The 21,250-nt window shown below is 39.0% G+C and overlaps 3 protein-coding genes and 1 long non-coding RNA gene across 4 annotated transcripts; all 4 read right to left on the reverse strand.

Moving 5' to 3' along the window:
- Positions 1–1,408: 1,408 nt before the first annotated feature.
- LOC141539995 (C-C motif chemokine 4-like) lies at positions 1,409–3,195 on the reverse strand. Its single transcript, XM_074263509.1, has 3 exons — positions 2,871–3,195; positions 2,181–2,295; positions 1,409–1,799 (listed from the first exon to the last, which is right to left on the reverse strand). Exons 1-3 carry the CDS (start codon positions 2,941–2,943, stop codon positions 1,685–1,687), a joined length of 303 nt encoding a protein of 100 aa, XP_074119610.1. The 5' UTR covers positions 2,944–3,195; the 3' UTR covers positions 1,409–1,684.
- Positions 3,196–5,820: 2,625 nt separating this feature from the next.
- Positions 5,821–7,191, reverse strand: LOC141539996 (uncharacterized). Its single transcript, XR_012481447.1, has 3 exons — positions 7,048–7,191; positions 6,399–6,470; positions 5,821–5,951 (listed from the first exon to the last, which is right to left on the reverse strand). It is a non-coding gene; the product is annotated as an uncharacterized LOC141539996 (long non-coding RNA).
- A 5,548-nt stretch (positions 7,192–12,739) lies between these two features.
- On the reverse strand, positions 12,740–14,523 carry LOC141539997 (C-C motif chemokine 4-like). The gene is made up of 3 exons (XM_074263510.1): positions 14,200–14,523; positions 13,510–13,624; positions 12,740–13,128 (listed from the first exon to the last, which is right to left on the reverse strand). The coding sequence occupies exons 1-3, from the start codon at positions 14,270–14,272 to the stop codon at positions 13,014–13,016; spliced, it is 303 nt and encodes a 100-aa protein (XP_074119611.1). The 5' UTR covers positions 14,273–14,523; the 3' UTR covers positions 12,740–13,013.
- A 2,623-nt stretch (positions 14,524–17,146) lies between these two features.
- Positions 17,147–18,587, reverse strand: LOC141539998 (C-C motif chemokine 4-like). The gene is made up of 3 exons (XM_074263512.1): positions 18,427–18,587; positions 17,757–17,871; positions 17,147–17,309 (listed from the first exon to the last, which is right to left on the reverse strand). The coding sequence occupies exons 1-3, from the start codon at positions 18,497–18,499 to the stop codon at positions 17,234–17,236; spliced, it is 264 nt and encodes an 87-aa protein (XP_074119613.1). The 5' UTR covers positions 18,500–18,587; the 3' UTR covers positions 17,147–17,233.
- Positions 18,588–21,250: the final 2,663 nt, after the last annotated feature.

The raw sequence follows: 21,250 nt of genomic DNA on the forward strand, positions 1-21,250 counted from the left end.
GTTTTATCTATCATTTTCTTTACCTCAACTTCCCATCTTCCTCACCCTCTCTGAGCTTCTGGTTGATAAGAGAAACAAGATATGAACATATTTCTTCAGCCAATCCAAACACTCCTTCTGTCTTCACACTCTTCATCTAAAGATTTTTTCTAATTTACCCTAAAGGATGGGATTAACTAGTTGCTTAAGACTTTTATCTAGTACCTTATGACTTACTTTAAAAGAGTTAGAGCCACTTGATTTTTTTTCTTGGCTAAATCAACAGCTCATCTTTATACTATATAGCATATATACACATTGACATGCAGATTCCTGTCTTTATAAACTCTCATTTGAAAACAAATTCAGAGGCAGGATAAGGATTCACATCTACTGAATCTAAATCAAAAGTAATCAATTTAGTACAGATGCCTCCAACATTAAAAGAAGTACTTGTTAGGCTAAAGTTAAATATACTGAATCTGTGTAGAAGCCCAGCTTAGGTAAGCTATACATGGTCACTCAGATAGTGAAGCCAGGATTTGGCCTAATTATTCTGACTCTACATGTAACACTTTTTTCTGCTATTATGTCATGAGAAATAATTCCCATTTGATGACCTCTTCCCTCATTCTCTTTTTGTGTGACACTGAATTTCCATTGTGCCCTGAGCATATCCCTTTCATATACACTGTTTCCTGAAAGTTCTCTGACAACATCTCAAGATCATAGGATTGGAGACACAGAAGGGAACCCACCAGACATCTAGTTCAAGACATAAGCAACTAGAGCGTCTCTATGACTGGTCACCTGACCTCTGTTTAATGACCTCCAAAGAGAGGAGCCAATTGCCATACTAGGCATCTGATTTCAGGTTTGGAAAGTTCTAATTAGTGGGAGGTTGCTATTTATCCTATTATTAATCCTCTACCTCCTTGTCATTTTTACCCATTGCTCATTTGGGCAGAAACACTACAAGCCTGACCCTCCTCCTCATAATAGCTCTTCAAATACTTCAGTAAAACTACCATAACTGCCATGAATTCTTTCCTTTCTTCATTAGCCATCCTTCAACTCATCCTTAAGTGACAGGGACTCTGGACCATTCTTCTTCCTGATTAAACACTACTGCTAACCCAATATCTTTCTAAACTGTAGTGCACAGAATTGAACATAGTATTAGAGGCCAGACTATGGTGGGATTAGCAATCCTTCTTCTGGGAACCTATGCCTCTCGATGTAGATTAGACATTTGGGGGCATTGAGTTTGCTGAATCAAAATGAGATAGTAATACACTTCAACAACCATTTTTTTTCATTCAGAATAAATGCTGCCTAAATCATCTCCCCCTTTCTAGTATGATAGTAAAGGAACTCTATCTGAGCAATCCTATTTCTCTTGGGAAAACAAAAAAAAACACAGAAAACATAATGGCTTGAAAAAGCTTTATTCTGAACTCTTTTTGTCCAACACATATTCATGGAACTCAGCAGATGGCCCCAGGTTTCAAAGGAAGCAAAGGTTAGGGCCTAACCCCCATGAGGGACAGGTGTCCTTCAAAGTGAAACTAGTACCAACAAATACCAAAACTTCCAGCTAATAATTTAAATAAATTAAATTTAACTGATTAAAACAAGCCAGGAAGGCTGGGTTCTGGGGTGATTTCATCTGAATGTGGAATTCCTTGGGTTAGTCCATATCCTTTTAAGATTCATTGTTCTGGACTCCTGTGGCCTTTAATTTCAGGTCATTCATATAATCCTGAACCCAGGCATGTTTAGGGTTGGCACATATTTCCCAATTCTCATTGTTGAAAAACCTGTGGAGTGAGAGAAGAGATGAGAGACCCAGAAGCTTTTCAGCTGGAGGTGAAGGGAAGGTTTCTCAGTTCCCCACTTCCCAATTTCCTCTAAATGTCTGGAAGCGATTACCCACTTTTCCATTTTCTGAAACCTATTGAGTTCATCTGTCTCTTTCTAGAGACATGCCCGGGAGACATTTCTTAGCCTTCTTCCACTTATCACTGGAACTTGGAGGCAATTATTCCTGGGAGAACCTAACCTGGGCATGGAACCACAGGGGCTATGGCAGCCTCACCTGAGTTGCCTCAGCGACCCCTTAGGCCAAATTCCCAAATGGTTTCATTTTTCTTTCCTTTATCCCCTTTATTCTTTAAGGAGACTCGGGGGTAGATACTTACACCACACCTGGTTGAGAACAACGGCTGCTGGTTTTATAATAGCCAATCACAGAGTTTCTGGAAATTCGGTTTTTGACATAGTGGAAGCAACAGGTATCAGAATGGCCGGGACCAGCTGTAAAGGAAAGAGTTGCCTTAAGTTAGTTTGGCCATAGTCTCACATAGCACATTCCTTAGATGCTTTTCATCAAGTACACTCCTTCATGTCTCCCTAACCCTGGTTCTCTCCAGCACCAGGTATGATTCCCATTGCACCTGGAGGAAGGCAGACCTGCTCTCCTCATCTCCATAAAGGGACCTAGGGAAAAACCTGAAATAGGAGAGCTAGGAAGAATGGCAGAGATCTACTCATGCAACTCCTATCTTTTATGGAGGAATCCAGTTGCTGCAGAAACCAAGAGTATTTAGTATCAAAGTCAAAACTAGAACCTAGTTGGACTAGAGGACAATCTAATGCCCCTTCTTCTCTTTTCTCCTGCCTTGAACTTACATGTTAACCAGCACATATTGTCAAGGGCATGTTAATGCTTTCAAGCCCCAAATCTATAGAAAACCTCTTACATCTTCACTCCCCTCTACACCCTCATCAGATTCCTTTAATCACACTATGGCTCTCTCTGATCAAGGCTCTGTCCAGCTCACAACCAGAACCTGGGCAAAGCCACAAACATTAGGAACAACCCCACTTACTTATTGCCGAGCATTCAGGAAAATTGAAGGCCATGACCATGAGGATGGAGAGTGCAACCACAAAGAACTTCATGATCCTGAGAGGAGAGAGGAGCTGGAGGAGCAGAGCACAGGCTTAGACACACTGTAGCTTTGTGTCTATCTCATTTTTTGGTCCCCTTTTTATAGGATTTTGGGAGTTCATGAAAAGAGGGAACCAACAGAAAATGAATGGAAATCCTAAGAAAGAGATGATGTCATTGTGAGTAATCAGAAACGAAAATGCAAAGTTGCTACCAGGAGCTGACATTTTCTTCCTCATTGCAGTTTTACCATTTTGTATATGTGTGTGTGTGGGGGTGGGGGTTGTAACTTATAGCGAGAAGGAATGAAGAGAGAAGGTGTTGAGGAGTGGAGATTGGTGCTCAGTGGGGTGTGATGAACTTGAGTGGTAGTAGACACGGGCAAAGCTAAATAAGAAGGTTAGTATTAATCACCAATTGGAAGTTGGCATTCAGAATGAATTCTAGATTGTAAGATTACAGATTTAGATTTAGATCTAGCAGGGCCCTTAGTGATCATCTAGTTTAACTTCTCATTGATTATAGCCCATGTGTCCTCTATGGCTCTTTATCCAATCACTCAGTTCCACTGATGAACCGCTGAACTTGGCTCCGTATTTTCCTTATCCTTACACCCTCCCTTACCTTATACAAGCTTGTTTGGAAGATTCAGATGTTGTTCCCTAATGCCATAAATTGGACCTTTAATTAGTTCCTTTCTCTTTGAGATTATCAGCTCAAAATCAATTGAATCGTGCAGATTTAAGCGATTTTTGCAATAATGTATAAGCTATGGTGGTTCCATAAAAACAGCTGGTACAAAGCATCTTTCAAAAGTCTGGGACACACTCTCCCAGAAGAACATCGAGAATCCAGGGGGAAATGGGCTTCAGCTTAAAGAGTGTAGAGATGATTAGGCGACTTGATGACTGTGAGTTTTACTTGTGGCAAAGGCATAAATCATAGCCTCCAGTTGCTGGAAAGTTTTTTCCATTCATGGAGTAAAGTTCCATTAAGCATGATGAAACTTCTTGGTTTGTGATGTAGACCATGATGAAACAAGGGCATTGATAGAAAATAATGGAAAAATAAGAAGTCCAAAATCTTCCAGAAGTATTGCACCCATATATGATGTAATCCATCAATATTTGCAAGCTTGCTCTTCTTCTAGCCACATCGGGGATGTAGTTTAGGAGAAGTAAACACATCTTAATTAAAAATCTCTCCTTAGTCATTTCCTCCTGCACAGCAGAGATATTGTTGGAAAGCAGGGAAACAGCCCAATTTCTGGAATTGATCTCTTCTCAACTCCCTTGATAATTCATAGATGATCCCTGGGCTGAGGTTGTTTCCTTGACCTATCCTAATATAATTCCTGTGTAAAGTCATTCTAATTCAAAGGTGAGTTGAGACATTACACCTACACAGGCTAAAGGGATTGTGTGCTTTAGTTTCCCTCATATAATAAGTTTTATAGATAGGTAGATATAGATGTACACACACACACACACGCCTAACAAAAGTATGAGGCTGGATTTAAGCTCAGGTTCTTCTCACTCTAAGGTTGATATTGTGCCATCTAATGACCTCACCTAATTTTGCCCTAAAGATTTCAATTAAGCATGATAAACTTTCTTGGCTTCTGAGGAAGGCAGGCTTATTCTTTTTATCTCCACTTTATTCATGGTAAAATTGCATCTTGAAGTATATGGTGTGAGATTTGGGTCTAAATCTATTTTCCCAGCAGTTTCAAGGAAGAGAGTTCTTACCCAATAAGTGATGTCCTTAGATATACTATGGTATGCTCTGCCATTTTTTTCTGCTTCTGTGTGAGAGTTCAGTATAAATGAGAAAGGGGAAGAATTTATACCATGATAGCAAAATATCTGTGGAAGTTACTGAGTATGCTGATCATTGAGATGACTTATCATGTTATTCAAAAGACTGATGATAAAATTTGCTTCCCACTTTTGTCTGGCTGTACATAGACTCGAGAGCACTAGAACGAGGCAAACATTGCAGCCACAGCTGATGTCTGAAATTGTTATGTTTGATAATACTTATTTGTACATTGTACCTTGTTATTGTGTCTCTGTTTCTCTGTCTCTTTCTATCTCTGTCAATCTCTTCCAACTCTCTGCCTTTATGTGTCTCTTTTTTCTGTCTCTGTGTCTCTCTTTTTCTGTCTCTATCTCTGTCTTTGTCAATCTCTGTATCTGTCTCTGTGCATGTCTCTGTTTGTCTATGTCTCTTTCTGACTGTGCGTGTGGTTCTGTTTCTGTCTCTCTGTCTCTATCTGTCCGTCTGTCTCTGTCTTTCTTTCTCTCTTTTCCAATCTAGTATTATTTGTCACTCTCTCTCTTAACCTCCACTTCCTATGTTCCTCACCCTTTCTGAGCTTCTGGGTGATAAGAGAAAAAAGATATGAATATGTTTCTTCAGCCAGTCTTCACACTGTTTATCCAAAGATTTTTTCTAATTTACCCTCAAGGGTGAGATTGGCTAGTTGCTCAACACTTCTTATATATTACCTTATGATTTACTTTATTTTATAAGTATAACTTTTTTTGACAGTATATATGCATGGGTAATTTTTTATACCATTATCCCTTGCAGTTACTTCTGTTCTGACCTTTTCCTTTCCTTCCCTCCACCCCTTCCCCTAGGCTGCAGGCAGTCTTATACATGTTAGATATGTTATAGTAGATCTTAGATACAATATATGTGTGCAGAACCGAATTTCTTGTTGCACAGGAAGAATTGGATTCAGAAGGCAAAAATTCTAATAATATAAATACCCCAAACTGTCATCTCATAATTCATATAAATTAAATTTCATTGATTAAAAACAACCCAGGAAGGCTGGGGTCTGGGGAGATTGCATCTGAATGTGGAATTCCCTAGCTTGGTCCATTTCCTTTTAAGATTCATTGTTCTAAGCCTCTGAAGCCTTCAATTCAGCTCTCAGTCATGTATGTACTTCTGAACCCAGCCATCATTTGGGTTGGCACACTTCTCCTGCCCCTTTTTGGTCAGGAAACTGTAGAGTAAGGAAAGAGAATATGAGAGATCAAGGACCTTTCCAACTGGAAATTAAGGGGAAGTCTCTCTGTTACCCTTTTCTCAACTTTCTGTAGATATCTGGAAGGGACTAAGGAAACACTCTCCCAAGTTCTGAAACCTCCATCAGTCCCACAGAGTCCATCTGTCTCTTTCTAGAGACATCCCTAGGAGAGATTTTCTCAGCCTCCTTTCTGACCTCGAATTATTGTTGCTTCCATTCATCCCTCTCCATTGGAGAGTGTTGTTCACCTCTTGCTCCCAGAAAGACCAAACCTGGACATGGACCACATGGGCCACTGCTCTCCCTTTTATCTCCCTGAGCTGTCTGATGTAGCCATTTGGCCAAATTGCCAAAGAGCTTCATTCTCTCTTACTATCATCCTACCCTAAATCCTCTAAGAAGCCTCAGTGAGTAGATACTCACACCACAGCTGGCTGGGAACACAGGCTGCTGGTCTTATAATAGTCTGTCACAAATTTTCTGGGGATCTGCTGTCTGACATGGGAGAAGCAGCAGGCGGTGGGAGTGTTGGAGCCCAATGTAAAGAAAAGAGTTGCATGAAATCAGTAAGACCATACAGATTCCGTGGGTAAGGTTCTTCATCAGACACACACTGGCGATGTCCTTTCTCATATCTCCCCTCTAGTACTAGGCACAGTTCTCTGGGAAGGAGGAAGATGAGAAGTGACATTCCCATTCCCAGGTGGGTATCGATGGAGAAAACATAAAAAGCTAGAGATGGATGGGATGTCAAACATCACACTGTCCAGATTCTTTTTTAGAGAGGAAAATGCTTGTCACAAGTATTTTAGTATCAGAGCCAAAACTAGGACCAAGCTGGATAAAGGCTCAGTCTAGTGATTCTTGCTTGTCTTGATCTTACATATTAAATAGCAAATCAAGTCAAGAGCAAGGCATTAAAAACCCTATGTGCTCTTGTCCCTGTCATTCAGGGCTCCCCCTCCCCACACTCCCAGATCTCTGTGATCATATCAAGCTAATCTGTCAGGGTTGTCCCAGAGTATGACTAGAGCCTGGGTACAGACACAGAGGCAGGAGGAAACTCACTTACTTGGTGTAGAGGATGCCAGAGAACTGAAGATCATGACTATGAGTATGGAAAGGGCAGCCACAGAGACCTTCATGATCCTGAGAGGCAAAAGGGGCTGTGGGAGCAGAGCACAATCTAAGAGACTCTGCAGATCTCTGTCTCAGTCTCATGTTTGGACCCTGATTTTATAGGGGCATCTGAGAGAACCCAGGGAGATGGAGGCAACATAAGAAAGTAGAAATTCCTGTGTAAAATGTATGATATCATGGGGGGATTGTTAACTCAAAAGTGAACATAGGAAATACAAGGCTGGTGTCAAGAAACTGAGGTACTCACCCGCAGGGCAGTTTCATCATGGGAGAAAAAGGAGGGGGGATAGAGAGAGAAGTGTGCATGTGATAGAGCGGCAAAGGTGTTAAGGGGGAAGTGGTGAACTTGTGTTAGAAGCAGAGACAGATAAGAAAAGTACAAAATCAAATAGCAAAGGGTTAAGCTCATCCTTTATCTAAAGGAGTATTCCTACTGCCTCGATATCAGAACAGCCTATATTTTAAGTGTGTAGATTTAAAACTAGAAATGTCATTAGTGATTTAGTCCAACAATTTCTTTTTAAAACTAAAGAAACTGGGGTCTAAAAAGATGTGACTAATGCTAGATCACAATGGCAGTTAGAAGCACTTCTTGGATCTCATTCCTTATCTGCTGACTATACATCTTTTCACTCAAAAAGACTAGCCCATACAAGAAATTCGTGTCCCCTTATCAATACTCCCAAGGAAAATTTTTGTGGAAATGAGGACAGAACAGCACCAGGCAATGGGGACATTTAATTTTGTTCCATTCCTTTCTATATGATGCCATTAGCATCAATTTGCATAACTTTTTAAGGGCACAAATTTTTTTTGACATTGACCATTTAAGCTTAGTATTTTTATCCCCTTCTTTCTAAACCTTACTAGTTGTATGGTCTTTAATGTCACAGCTAACAGTCTAATAAGAGGTATTGGAAAAGAGTGGCTACAAAATTATTGGTTATTGTAATGAAGCATCTTGTCTAGTTTCCATAACTAGTGAGTAACAGATTCTGGATCCAGTCTTGGCCTTTCTGACATCAAGGAAATTTACATAAGCTGTGGGGGGCACTTAAGGGGAAGGAGGCAATGTGATACTGTAGTGGGGCTGTAGGTATGGAATAATGAGCAGAATTGCTAGATATTAATACAACATCATCATAGACATGTCCTTTTTAAAAAAAGAAAATGAAATTGATTTATAATCAACAAAACATTATGTGGAGAAATGCTTGAGATGTGGATATAATAGATAATGTTGCCACTAGATGAATTCAGGAATGATTGTAAGGTATCTCCTTCCATTTCCCTCCAGTTTGCTTTTGATACAATCTTTCATGTCTAGTTATGGTGATGCTTTGGAGGATATTGCACTATATTATATAAGATGCTATATCTGATTTCTGTCTGCCTGCCCTCCAGTTTTCCTAGAATTTTTGTCACATACTAATCTTTCCCCAAATGGGTGACATTCTTGAGTTGGTCAAACTCTCTTTTGGTATATATACAAGCCCCTTCACAATGAAGGCAATGGAAGTAAGAGAAAAACTGATGAAATGACTTTAATATCGTAGAGGAAAGCAACTTTGAATGAGTTAAGAATGCTGATGATTGCAATGACTCATTATTCCATGAGAAAACTGAAGATGACTCCGTTTTTCCTCTCTTTTGGCATGGAGGTGACAAATTAGAAGTATCAAATCAGTCAAGCATTTTCAGTCATTGCAATGTTTTCGATTGCTTTGCTATTTTTACTTAATCTGTTATATGAAAGGGTTTCTTTTGAGAAATGATGGCAATTAGTGGATAACAATGGCCATCTAAAAGGAAAATGAAAGCTCAGGAATGAAAAAAATAAATTAGAAACACAAAGAGAACAGAGCAGAAGTAAGGACAGAAGGAGATGCCAACAAGCAGGGGAGTTCCCCTACCATTGTGATAAATTTAATATATACTTTAAAATAGCCAAATATGAGCATTCATTGATATTTTATTATTTGTAATAAAAAGGAAACACTTTATGGTCTCTGAGTGTCATAGCAATGTTATTTGTATGAAAGAAATTAGAGGAGACACTACAACATGGGTTTAGGGATTACTCCCTTTTAGTCAATGGTTCTTCTTGAAAAATTCTGCTTAGTCATTGTATAGGTTTGGACTGTGGCTCTTCCCTATGACTCTTTCCATGTGCAGAGAATCCCAAGTTACTTTTTCTTATGCTCAGTGTTGTCTGAGTCATGGGAGAGGAAAAAAAGAGAAGGAAAGAAGATCTTTTCAGCCAAGAAGGAAGAGGGAGAAGAAAATCAAAACAGATCTAGGATTCTTCCTTCATAGTGTAATTTTTAAAATATGGACTTCTCACATTTTGAACTCAGCATATTTCAGGCAAGTGTTACCTCATACAAAAATCCATTTCTAATTCCCCATGTATACAATGCTTCTCTCCATCCTCTGTAGTTAATGCAAATTTATTTTGTAAATAAAATTTAAAATTTACTTCTCTGGCTATGTAGTTTCCTTACACTGGACTTCACATTCACTTGAACTACATATTCCTTCTGGGTAGGGATTGTTTTATTTTTTTTCTATTTGGGACTTTGCCACCTAACACACATCATATGGTAGCTACTTAATAAAACTTGTGTAATACCAATAAATGTTGTAGAGGGATTTGCTGTTCAAGGTAAAAGATTGGCCTCATTGACCTCAAAGTTCTTGCCAGTCCTGCATTTCTTCAGTTCTATTCTTAGTTTTGTTTTTTGTTTTTTGTTTTTTGTTTTTTCATTTTATCTTCTCTTTTTTTCTCTTTTTTGTTTTTTTTTTTTTTTTTAAAAAGCTTTTTCTTTTCAAATATGGTATTTAATTGAGGGTTTTTAATTTGCCCTTTTTTTAGTTGTAAAGCCAACTCACTGATCTCTTTTTCTATTTTATGGAAGTAAGCATCTAGAGATATAAAATTTCCCATAGTAATCACTTTGGCTGCATCCACAAAGTATAGTATGTTGTCTCATTCCCTTGGATGAAATTACTAATTGTGTCTATGAATTGTTGTTTTGCCCATTCATTCTTTAGTATAGGGTTATTTAGTTTCCAATTAATTTGGGGGCTATTTTCCTCTAGCCTTTTATTGCATATGCTATTTATTGCATCATGATCTGAAAAAATGCATTAATATTTCTACCTTTCTGCATTTGATTTTGAGTTTTCATGCCCTAATATGTGGTCAATTTTTGTATACTTTCCATGAATCACTGAGAAAAAAGGAAACTCCTTTTTGTCTCCATTCAATTTTCTCCAAAGACTTCTTACCTAAGTTTTCTAACATTCTGTTTACCTCCTTAACTTCTTGCTTATTTATTTTGTCTTTTGATTTATCTAGTTCTGAGAGAGCAACGTTGAGACCCCCAGTAGTGTGGTTTTGCTGTCTATTTCTTCTTGCATCTCTCATAACTTCTCCTCTAGGAATTTGGCTGCTACACCACTTGGTCCATATATGTTTAGTACTGATATTCATCTTCATTAGTATTGATGTTCATCTTCAATATCTATAGTAGCCTTTAGCAAGATATAGTTTCTTTCCTTATTTCTCTTAATTAGATCAATTTTTGCTTTTGCTTGATCTGAGATCAGGATTGCTACCCCCACTTTTTGTATCACCCTGTTTCAGGTGTGTTTCCTGTAAACAACATATTGTAGGATTCTGGCTTTTAATCCAGTCTGCTAATTGCTTCCTCTTTATGGGGGAGTTTACCCCATTCCTATTTATGGTTAAAATGACTAATTCTATATTGCTTGCCATCCTGTTAACCCCTACTTATGCTTTTCTCCTTTCCTTCCCTCTTACCCCCCTCCCCAGTATTAAACTTGTGAGCACCACTTGCTTTTCACAGCCCTCCCTTTTTAGTATCCTTTCCATTCCAAATTTTTTCCTCCTTCCATCCACTTCCTCCCCTAGGTGGCAGGTTGTCCAAGACATGTTAAATATGTTAAAATATATGTTAAATCCAATATATGTATACGTATTTATACATTTATCTTGCTAAAGAAGAAAAAGGAGGGAAAAATCTGGGAAAGAAAACAAAATGCAAGTAAATATCAACAGAAAGAGGGAAAATGATATATTGTGATCCACACTCAATTCCCACAGTCCTCTCTCTGGGTTGTATGGCTCTCTTCATCACTTAACAATTGTAAGTGGTTTGAATCATCTCACTGTTGAAGAGAGTCATGTTCATGAGAATTTAGTTTTATCTATCATTTTCTTTACCTCAACTTCCCATCTTCCTCACCCTCTCTGAGCTTCTGGTTGATAAGAGAAACAAGATATGAACATATTTCTTCAGCCAATCCAAACACTCCTTCTGTCTTCACACTCTTCATCTAAAGATTTTTTCTAATTTACCCTAAAGGATGGGATTAACTAGTTGCTTAAGACTTTTATCTAGTACCTTATGACTTACTTTAAAAGAGTTAGAGCCACTTGATTTTTTTTCTTGGCTAAATCAACAGCTCATCTTTATACTATATAGCATATATATGCATTGACATGCAGATTCCTGTCTTTATAAACTCTCATTTGAAAACAAATGTCAGAGGCAGGATAAGGATTCACATCTACTGAATCTAAATCAAAAGTAATCAATTTAGTACAGATGCCTCCAACATTAAAAGAAGTACTTGTTAGGCTAAAGTTAAATATACTGAATCTGTGTAGAAGCCCAGCTTAGGTAAGCTGTACATGGTCACTCAGATAGTGAAGCCAGGATTTGGCCTAATTATTCTGACTCTACATGTAACACTTTTTTCTGCTATTATGTCATGAGAAATAATTCCCATTTGATGACCTCTTCCCTCATTCTCTTTTTGTGTGACACTGAATTTCCATTGTGCCCTGAGCATATACACTGTTTCCTGAAAGTTCCCTGACAACATCTCAAGATCATAGGATTGGAGACACGGAAGGGAACCCACCAGACATCTAGTTCAAGACATAAGCAACTAGAGCGTCTCTATGACTGGTCACCTGACCTCTGTTTAATGACCTCCAAAGAGAGGAGCCAGTTGCCATACTAGGCATCTGATTTCAGGTTTGGAAAGTTCTAATTAGTGGGAGGTTGTTATTTATCCTATTATTAATCCTCTACCTCCTTGTCATTTTTACCCATTGCTCATTTGGGCAGAAACACTGCAAGCCTGACCCTCCTCCTCATAATAGCTCTTCAAATACTTCAGTAAAACTACCATAACTGCCATGAATTCTTTCCTTTCTTCATTAGCCATCCTTCACCTCATCCTTAAGTGACAGGGACTCTGGACTATGCTTCTTCCTGATTAAACACTACTGCTAACCCAATATCTTTCTAAACTGTAGTGCACAGAATTGAATATAGTATTAGAGGCCAGACTATGGTGGGATTAGCAATCTTTCTTCTGGGAACCTATGCCTCTCGATGTAGATTAGACATGTGGGGGCCCTTGAGTTTGCTGAATCAAAATGAGATGGTAATACACTTCAACAACCATTTTTTTTCATTCAGAATAAATGCTGCCTAAATCATCTCCCCCTTTCTAGTATGATAGTAAAGGAACTCTATCGGAGCAATCCTATTTCTCTTGGGAAAACCAAAAAGACACAGAAAACATAATGGCTTGAAAAAGCTTTATTCTGAATTCTTTGTCCAACACATATTCATGGAACTCAGCAGATGGCCCCAGGTTTCAAAGGAAGCAAAGGTTAGGGCCTAACCCCCATGAGGGACAGGTGTCCTTCAAAGTGCAACTAGTACCAACAAATACCAAAACTTCCAGCTAATAATTTAAATAAATTAAATTTAACTGATTAAAACAAGCCAGGAAGGCTGGGTTCTGGGGTGATTTCATCTGAATGTGGAATTCCTTGGGTTAGTCCATATCCTTTTAAGATTCATTGTTCTGGACTCCTGTGGCCTTTAATTTCAGGTCATTCATATAATCCTGAACCCAGGCATGTTTAGGGTTGGCACATATTTCCCAATTCTCATTGTTGAAAAACCTGTGGAGTGAGAGAAGAGATGAGAGACCCAGAAGCTTTTCAGCTGGAGGTGAAGGGAAGGTTTCTCAGTTCCCCACTTCCCAATTTCCTCTAAATGTCTGGAAGGGATTAACCACTTTTCCATTTTCTGAAACCTATTGAGTTCATCTGTCTCTTTCTAGAGACATGCCCGGGAGACATTTCTTAGCCTTCTTCCACTTATCACTGGAACTTGGAGGCAATTATTCCTGGGAGAACCTAACCTGGGCATGGAACCACAGGGGCTATGGCAGCCTCACCTGAGTTGCCTCAGCGACCCCTTTGGCCAAATTCCCAAATGGTTTCATTTTTCTTTCCTTTATCCCCTTTATTCTTTAAGGAGACTCGGGGGTAGATACTTACACCACACCTGGTTGAGAACAACGGCTGCTGGTTTTATAATAGCCAATCACAGAGTTTCTGGAAATTCGGTTTTTGACATAGTGGAAGCAACAGGTATCAGAATGGCCGGGACCAGCTGTAAAGGAAAGAGTTGCCTTAAGTTAGTTTGGCCATAGTCTCACATAGCACATTCCTTAGATGCTTTTCATCAAGTACGCTCCTTCATGTCTCCCTAACCCTGGTTCTCTCCAGCACCAGGTATGATTCCCATTGCACCTGGAGGAAGGCAGACCTGCTCTCCTCATCTCCATAAAGGGACCTAGGGAAAAACCTGAAATAGGAGAGCTAGGAAGAATGGCAGAGATCTACTCATGCAACTCCTATCTTTTATGGAGGAATCCAGTTGCTGCAGAAACCAAGAGTATTTAGTATCAAAGTCAGAACTAGAACCTAGTTGGACTAGAGGACAATCTAATGCCCCTTCTTCTCTTTTCTCCTGCCTTGAACTTACATGTTAACCAGCACATATTGTCAAGGGCATGTTAATGCTTTCAAGCCCCAAATCTATAGAAAACCTCTTACATCTTCACTCCCCTCTACACCCTCATCAGATTCCTTTAATCACACTATGGCTCTCTCTGATCAAGGCTCTGTCCAGCTCACAACCAGAACCTGGGCAAAGCCACAAACATTAGGAACAACCCCACTTACTTATTGCCGAGCATTCAGGAAAATTGAAGGCCATGACCATGAGGATGGAGAGTGCAACCACAAAGAACTTCATGATCCTGAGAGGAGAGAGGAGCTGGAGGAGCAGAGCACAGGCTTAGACACACTGTAGCTTTGTGTCTATCTCATTTTTTGGTCCCCTTTTTATAGGATTTTGGGAGTTCATGAAAAGAGGGAACCAACAGAAAATGAATGGAAATCCTAAGAAAGAGATGATGTCATTGTGAGTAATCAGAAACGAAAATGCAAAGTTGCTACCAGGAGCTGACATTTTCTTCCTCATTGCAGTTTTACCATTTTGTATATGTGTGTGTGTGGGGGGGGGGGGGGTTGTAACTTATAGCGAGAAGGAATGAAGAGAGAAGGTGTTGAGGAGTGGAGATTGGTGCTCAGTGGGGTGTGATGAACTTGAGTAGTAGTAGACACGGGCAAAGCTAAATAAGAAGGTTAGTATTAATCACCAATTGGAAGTTGGCATTCAGAATGAATTCTAGATTGTAAGATTACAGATTTAGATTTAGATCTAGCAGGGCCCTTAGTGATCATCTAGTTTAACTTCTCATTGATTATAGCCCATGTGTCCTCTATGGCTCTTTATCCAATCACTCAGTTCCACTGATGAACCGCTGAACTTGGCTCCGTATTTTCCTTATCCTTACACCCTCCCTTACCTTATACAAGCTTGTTTGGAAGATTCAGATGTTGTTCCCTAATTCCATAAACTGGACCATCAATTAGTTCCTTTCTCTTTGAGATTATCCGTTCAAAATCAATTGAATCGTGCAGATTTAAGCGCTTTTTGCAATAATGTATAAGCTATGGTGGTTCCATAAAAACAGCTGGTACAAAGCATCTTTCAAAAGTCTGGGACACACTCTCCCAGAAGAACATCGAGAATCCAGGGGGAAATGGGCTTCAGCTTAAAGAGTGTAGAGATGATTAGGCGACTTGATGACTGTGAGTTTTACTTGTGGCAAAGGCATAAATCATAGCCTCCAGTTGCTGGAAAGTTTTTTCCATTCATGGAGTAGTTAAAGAGTTCCATTAAGCATGATGAAACTTCTTGGTTTGTGATGTAGACCATGATGAAACAAGGGCATTGATAGAAAATAATGGAAAAATAAGAAGTCCAAAATCTTCCAGAAGTATTGCACCCATACATGATGTAATCCATCAATATTTGCAAGCTTGCTCTTCTTCTAGCCACATCGGGGATGTAGTTTAGGAGAAGTAAACACATCTTAATTAAAAATCTCTCCTTAGTCATTTCCTCCTGCACAGCAGAGATATTGTTGGAAAGCAGGGAAACCACAGTTGGCCCAATTTCTGGAATTGATCTCTTCTCAACTCCCTTGATAATTCATAGATGATCCCTGGGCTGAGGTTGTTTCCTTGACCTATCCTAATGTAATTCCTGTGTAAAGTCATTCTAATTCAAAGGTGAGTTGAGACATTACACCTACACAGGCTAAAGGGATTGTGTGCTTTAGTTTCCCTCATATAATAAGTTTTATAGATAGGTAGATATAGATGTACACACACACACATGCCTAACAAAAGTATGAGGCTGGATTTAAGCTCAGGTTCTTCTCACTCTAAGGTTGATATTGTGCCATCTAATGACCTCACCTAATTTTGCCCTAAAGATTTCAATTAAGCATGATAAACTTTCTTGGCTTCTGAGGAAGGCAGGCTTATTCTTTTTATCTCCACTTTATTCATGGTAAAATTGCATCTTGAAGTATATGGTGTGAGATTTGGGTCTAAATCTATTTTCCCAGCAGTTTCAAGGAAGAGAGTTCTTACCCAATAAGTGATGTCCTTAGATATACTATGGTATGCTCTGCCATTTTTTTCTGCTTCTGTGTGAGAGTTCAGTATAAATGAGAAAGGGGAAGAACTTATACCATGATAGCAAAATATCTGTGGAAGTTACTGAATATGCTGATCATTGAGATGACTTATCATGTTATTCAAAAGACTGATGATAAAATTTGCTTCCCACTTTTGTCTGGCTGTACATAGACTAGAGACCACTAGAACGAGGCAAACATTGCAGCCACGGCTGATGTCTGAAATTGTTGTGTTTGATAATACTTATTTGTACATTGTACCTTGTTATTGTGTCTCTGTTTCTCTGTCTCTTTCTATCTCTGTCAATCTCTTCCAACTCTCTGCCTTTGTGTCTCTCTCTTTTTCTGTCTCTGTGTCTCTCTTTTTCTGTCTCTGTCTCTGTCTTTGTCAATCTCTGCATCTGTCTCTGTGCATGTCTGTTTGTCTATGTCTCTTTCTGACTGTGCGTGTGGTTCTGTTTCTGTCTCTCTGTCTCTATCTGTCTGTCTGTCTCTGTCTTTCTTTCTCTCTTTTCCAATCTAGTTTTATTTGTCACTCTCTCTCTTAACCTCCACTTCCTATGTTCCTCACCCTCTCTGAGCTTCTGTGTGATAAGAGAAAAAAGATATGAATATGTTTCTTCAGCCAGTCCAAACACTGATTCTGTCTTCACACTGTTTATCCAAAGATTTTTTCTAATTTACCCTCAAGGGTGAGATTGGCTAGTTGCTCAACACTTCTTATATATCACCTTATGATTTACTTTATTTTATAATTATAACTTTTTTGACAGTATATATGCATGGGTAATTTTTTATACCATTATCCCTTGCACTTACTTCTGTTCTGACCTTTTCCTTTCCTTCCCTCCACCCCTTCCCCTAGGCTGCAGGCAGTCTTATACATGTTAGATATGTTATAGTAGATCTTAGATACAATATATGTGTGCAGAACCGAATTTCTTGTTGCACAGGAAGAATTGGATTCAGAAGGCAAAAATTCTAATAATATAAATACCCCAAACTGCCATCTCATAATTCATATAAATTAAATTTCATTGATTAAAAACAACCCAGGAAGGCTGAGGTCTGGGAAGATTGCATCTGAATGTGGAATTCCTTAGCTTGGTCCATTTCCTTTTAAGATTCATTGTTCTAAGCCTCTGAAGCCTTCAATTCAGCTCTCAGTCATGTATGTACTTCTGAACCCAGCCATCATTTGGGTTGGCACACTTCTCCTGCCCCTTTTTGGTCAGGAAACTGTAGAGTAAGGAAAGAGAATATGAGAGATCAAGGACCTTTCCAACTGGAAATTAAGGGGAAGTCTCTCTGTTACCCTTTTCTCAACTTTCTGTAGATATCTGGAAGGGACTAAGGAAACACTCTCCCAAGTTCTGAAACCTCCATCAGACCCAGAGTGTCCATCTGTCTCTTTCTAGAGACATCCCTAGGAGAGATTTTCTCAGCCTCCTTTCTGACCTCGAATTATGGTTGCTTTCATTCATCCCTCTCCATTGGAGAGTGTTGTTCACCTCTTGCTCCCAGAAAGACCAAACCTGGACATGGACCACATCAGCCACTGCTCTCCCTTTTATCTCCCTGAGCTGTCTGATGTAGCCATTTGGCCAAATTGCCAAAGAGCTTCATTCTCTCTTACTATCATCCTACCCTAAATCCTCTAAGAAGCCTCAGTGGGTAGATACTCACACCACAGCTAGCTGGGAACACAGGCTGCTCGTCTTATAATAGTCTGTCACAAATTTTCTGGGGATCTGCTGTCTGACATGGGAGAAGCAGCAGGCGGTGGGAGTGTTGGAGCCCAATGTAAAGAAAAGAGTTGCATGAAATCAGTAAGACCATACAGATTCCGTGGGTAAGGTTCTTCATCAGACACACACTGGGGATGTCCTTTCTCATATCTCCCCTCTAGTACTAGGCATGGTTCTCTGGGAAGGAGGAAGATGAGACCTGACATTCCCATTCCCAGGTGGGTATCGATGGAGAAAACATAAAAAGCTAGAGATAGATGGGATGTCAAACATCACACTGTCCAGATTCTTTTTTAGAGAGGAAAATGCTTGTCACAAGTATTTTAGTATCAGAGCCAGAACTAGGACCAAGCTGGATAAAGGCTCAGTCTAGTGATTCTTGCTTGTCTTAATGTTACGTATTAAATAGCAAATCAAGTCAAGAGCATATTCTTAATTACAAGTCTAAAGGCATTAAAAACCGTATGTGCTCTTGTCCCTGTCATTCAGGGCTCCCCCTCCCCACACTCCCAGATCTCTGTGATCATATCAAGCTAATCTGTCAGCGTTGTCCCAGAGTATGACTAGAGCCTGGGTACAGACACAGAGGCAGGAGGAAACTCACTTACTTGGTGTAGAGGATGCCAGAGAACTGAAGATCATGACTATGAGTATGGAAAGGGCAGCCACAGAGACCTTCATGATCCTGAGAGGCAAAAGGGGCTGTGGGAGCAGAGCACAATCTAAGAGACTCTGCAGATCTCTGTCTCAGTCTCATGTTTGGACCCTGATTTTATAGGGGCATCTGAGAGAACCCAGGGAGATGGAGGCAACATAAGAAGGTAGAAATTCCTGTGTAAAATGTATGATATCATGTGGGGAATTGTTAACTCAAAAGTGAACATAGGAAATACAAGGCTGGTGTCAAGAAACTGAGGTACTCACCCGCAGGGCAGTTTCATCATGGGAGAAAAAGGAGGGGGGATAGAGAGAGAAGTGTGCATGTGATAGAGCGGCAAAGGTGTTAAGGGGGAAGTGGTGAACTTGTGTTAGAAGCAGAGACAGATAAGAAAAGTACAAAATCAAACAGCAAAGGGTTAAGTTCATCCTTTATCTAAAGGAGTATTCCTACTGCCTCGATATCAGAACAGCCTATATTTTAAGTGTGTAGATTTAAAACTAGAAATGTCATTAGTGATTTAGTCCAACATTTTCTTTTTAAAACTAAAGAAACTGGGCTCTAAAAAGATGTGACTAATGCTAGATCACAATGACAGTTAGAAGCACTTCTTGGATCTCATTCCTTATCTGCTGACTATACATCTTTTCACTCAAAAAGACTAGCCCATACAAGAAATTCGTGTCCCCTTATCAATACTCCCAAGGAAAATTTTTGTGGAAATGAGGACAGGATAGGACCAGGCAATGGGGACATTTAATTTTGTTCCATTCCTTTCTATATGATGCCATTAGCATCAATTTGCATAACTTTTTAAGGGCACAAATTTTTTTTGACATTGACCATTTAAGCTTAGTATTTTTATCCCCTTCTTTCTAAACCTTACTAGTTGTATGGTCTTTAATGTCCCAGCTAACAGTCTAATAAGAGGTATTGGAAAAGAGTGGCTACAAAATTATTGGTTATTGTAATGAAGCATCTTGTCTAGTTTCCATAACTAGTGAGTAACAGATTCTGGATCCAATCTTGGCCATTCTGACATCAAGGAAATTTACATAAACTGTGGGGGGTACTTAAGGGGAAGGAGGCAATGTGATAGTGGGGATGTAGGTATGGAATAATGAGCAGAATTGCTAGATATTAATACAACATCATCATAGACATGTCATTTTTAAAAAAAGAAAATGAAATTGATTTATAATCAACAAAACATTATGTGGAGAAATGCTTGAGATGTGGATATAATAGATAATGTTGCCACCAGATGAATTCAGGAATGATTGTAAGGTATCTCCTTCCATTTCCCTCCAGATTTCTTTTGATACAATCTTTCATGTCTAGTTATGGTGATTCTTTGGAGGATATTGCCCTGTATTATATAAGATGCTATATCTGATTTCTGTCTGCCTGCCCTCCAGTTTTCCTAGAATTTTTGTCACATACTAATCTTTCCCCAAATGGGTGACATTCTTGAGTTGGTCAAACTCTCTTTTGGAATATATACAAGCCCCTTCAGAATGAAGGAAATGGAAGTAGGAGAAAAACTGATGAAATGACTTTAATATCGTAGAGGAAAGCAACTTTGAATGAGTTAAGAATGCTGATGATTGCAATGACTCATTATTCCATGAGAAGACTGAAGATGACACCATTTTTCCTCTCTTTTGGCATGGAGGTGACAAATTAGAAGTATCAAATCAGTCAAGCATTTTCAGTCATTGCAATGTTTTCGATTGCTTTGCTATTTTTACTTAATCTGTTATATGAAAGGGTTTCTTTTGGGAAATGATGGCAATTAGTGGATAACAATGGCCATCTAAAAGGAAAATGAAAGCTCAGGAATGAAAAAAATAAATTAGAAACACAAAGAGAACAGAGCAGAAGTAAGGACAGAAGGAGATGCCAACAAGCAGGGGAGTTTCCCTACCATTGTGATAAATTTAATATATACTTTAAAATAGCCAAATATGAGCATTCATTGATATTTTATTATTTGTAATAAAAAGGAAACACTTTATGGTCTCTGAGTGTCATAGCAATGTTATTTGTATGAAAGAAATTAGAGGAGACACTACAACATGGGTTTAGGGATTACTCCCTTTTAGTCAATGGTTCTTCTTGAAAAATTCTGCTTAGTCGTGGTATAGGTTTGGACTGTGGCTCTTCCCTATGACTCCTTCCATGTGCAGAGAGTCCCAAGTTACTTTTTCTTATGCTCAGTGTTGTCTGAGTCATGGGAGAGGAAAAAAAGAGAAGGAAAGAAGATCTTCTCAGCCAAGAAGGAAGAGGGAGAAGAAAATCAAAACAGATCTAGGATTCTTCCTTCATAGTGTAATTTTTAAAAAATGGACTTCTCACATTTTGAACTCAGCATATTTCAGGCAAGTGTTACCTCATACAAAAATCCATTTCTAATTCCCCATGTATACAATGCTTCTCTCCATCCTCTGTAGTTAATGTAAATTTATTTTGTAAATAAAATTTAAAATTTACTTCTCTGGCTATGTAGTTTCCTTACACTGGACTTCACATTCACTTGAACTACATATTCCTTCTGGGTAGGGATTGTTTTATTTTTTTTTCTATCTGGGACTTTGCCACCTAGCACACATCATATGGTAGCTACTTAATAAAACTTGTGTAATACCAATAAATGTTGTAGAGGGATTTGCTGTTCAAGGTAAAAGATTGGCCTCATTGACCTCAAAGTTCTTGCCAGTCCTGCATTTCTTCAGTTCTATTCTTGGTTTTGTTTTTTGTTTTTTGTTTTTTTT

Source organism: Sminthopsis crassicaudata, chromosome 4 (assembly GCF_048593235.1).
Source record: "Sminthopsis crassicaudata isolate SCR6 chromosome 4, ASM4859323v1, whole genome shotgun sequence".
Taxonomy (NCBI): domain Eukaryota; kingdom Metazoa; phylum Chordata; class Mammalia; order Dasyuromorphia; family Dasyuridae; genus Sminthopsis; species Sminthopsis crassicaudata.

Bases quoted from the DNA above. Each gene is read 5' to 3' on its own strand.
- LOC141539997 (XM_074263510.1), bottom strand. From the start codon at position 14,272: ATGAAGTTCTTTGTGGTTGCACTCTCCATCCTCATGGTCATGGCCTTC. The intron at 13,625-14,199 runs GTAAGTGGGGTT...TTTCCTTTACAG, and splicing joins TCCTGAATGCTCGGCAATAA to CTGGTCCCGGCCATTCTGAT. The intron at 13,129-13,509 runs GTAAGTATCTAC...CTCACTCCACAG, and splicing joins TGTTCTCAACCAGGTGTGGT to GTTTTTCAACAATGAGAATT.
- LOC141539998 (XM_074263512.1), bottom strand. From the start codon at position 18,499: ATGAAGGTCTCTGTGGCTGCCCTTTCCATACTCATAGTCATGATCTTC. The intron at 17,872-18,426 runs GTAAGTGAGTTT...TTTTCTTTACAT, and splicing joins TCTGGCATCCTCTACACCAA to TGGGCTCCAACACTCCCACC. The intron at 17,310-17,756 runs GTGAGTATCTAC...CTTACTCTACAG, and splicing joins TGTTCCCAGCTAGCTGTGGT to TTTCCTGACCAAAAAGGGGC.
- LOC141539995 (XM_074263509.1), bottom strand. From the start codon at position 2,943: ATGAAGTTCTTTGTGGTTGCACTCTCCATCCTCATGGTCATGGCCTTC. The intron at 2,296-2,870 runs GTAAGTGGGGTT...TTTCCTTTACAG, and splicing joins TCCTGAATGCTCGGCAATAA to CTGGTCCCGGCCATTCTGAT. The intron at 1,800-2,180 runs GTAAGTATCTAC...CTCACTCCACAG, and splicing joins TGTTCTCAACCAGGTGTGGT to GTTTTTCAACAATGAGAATT.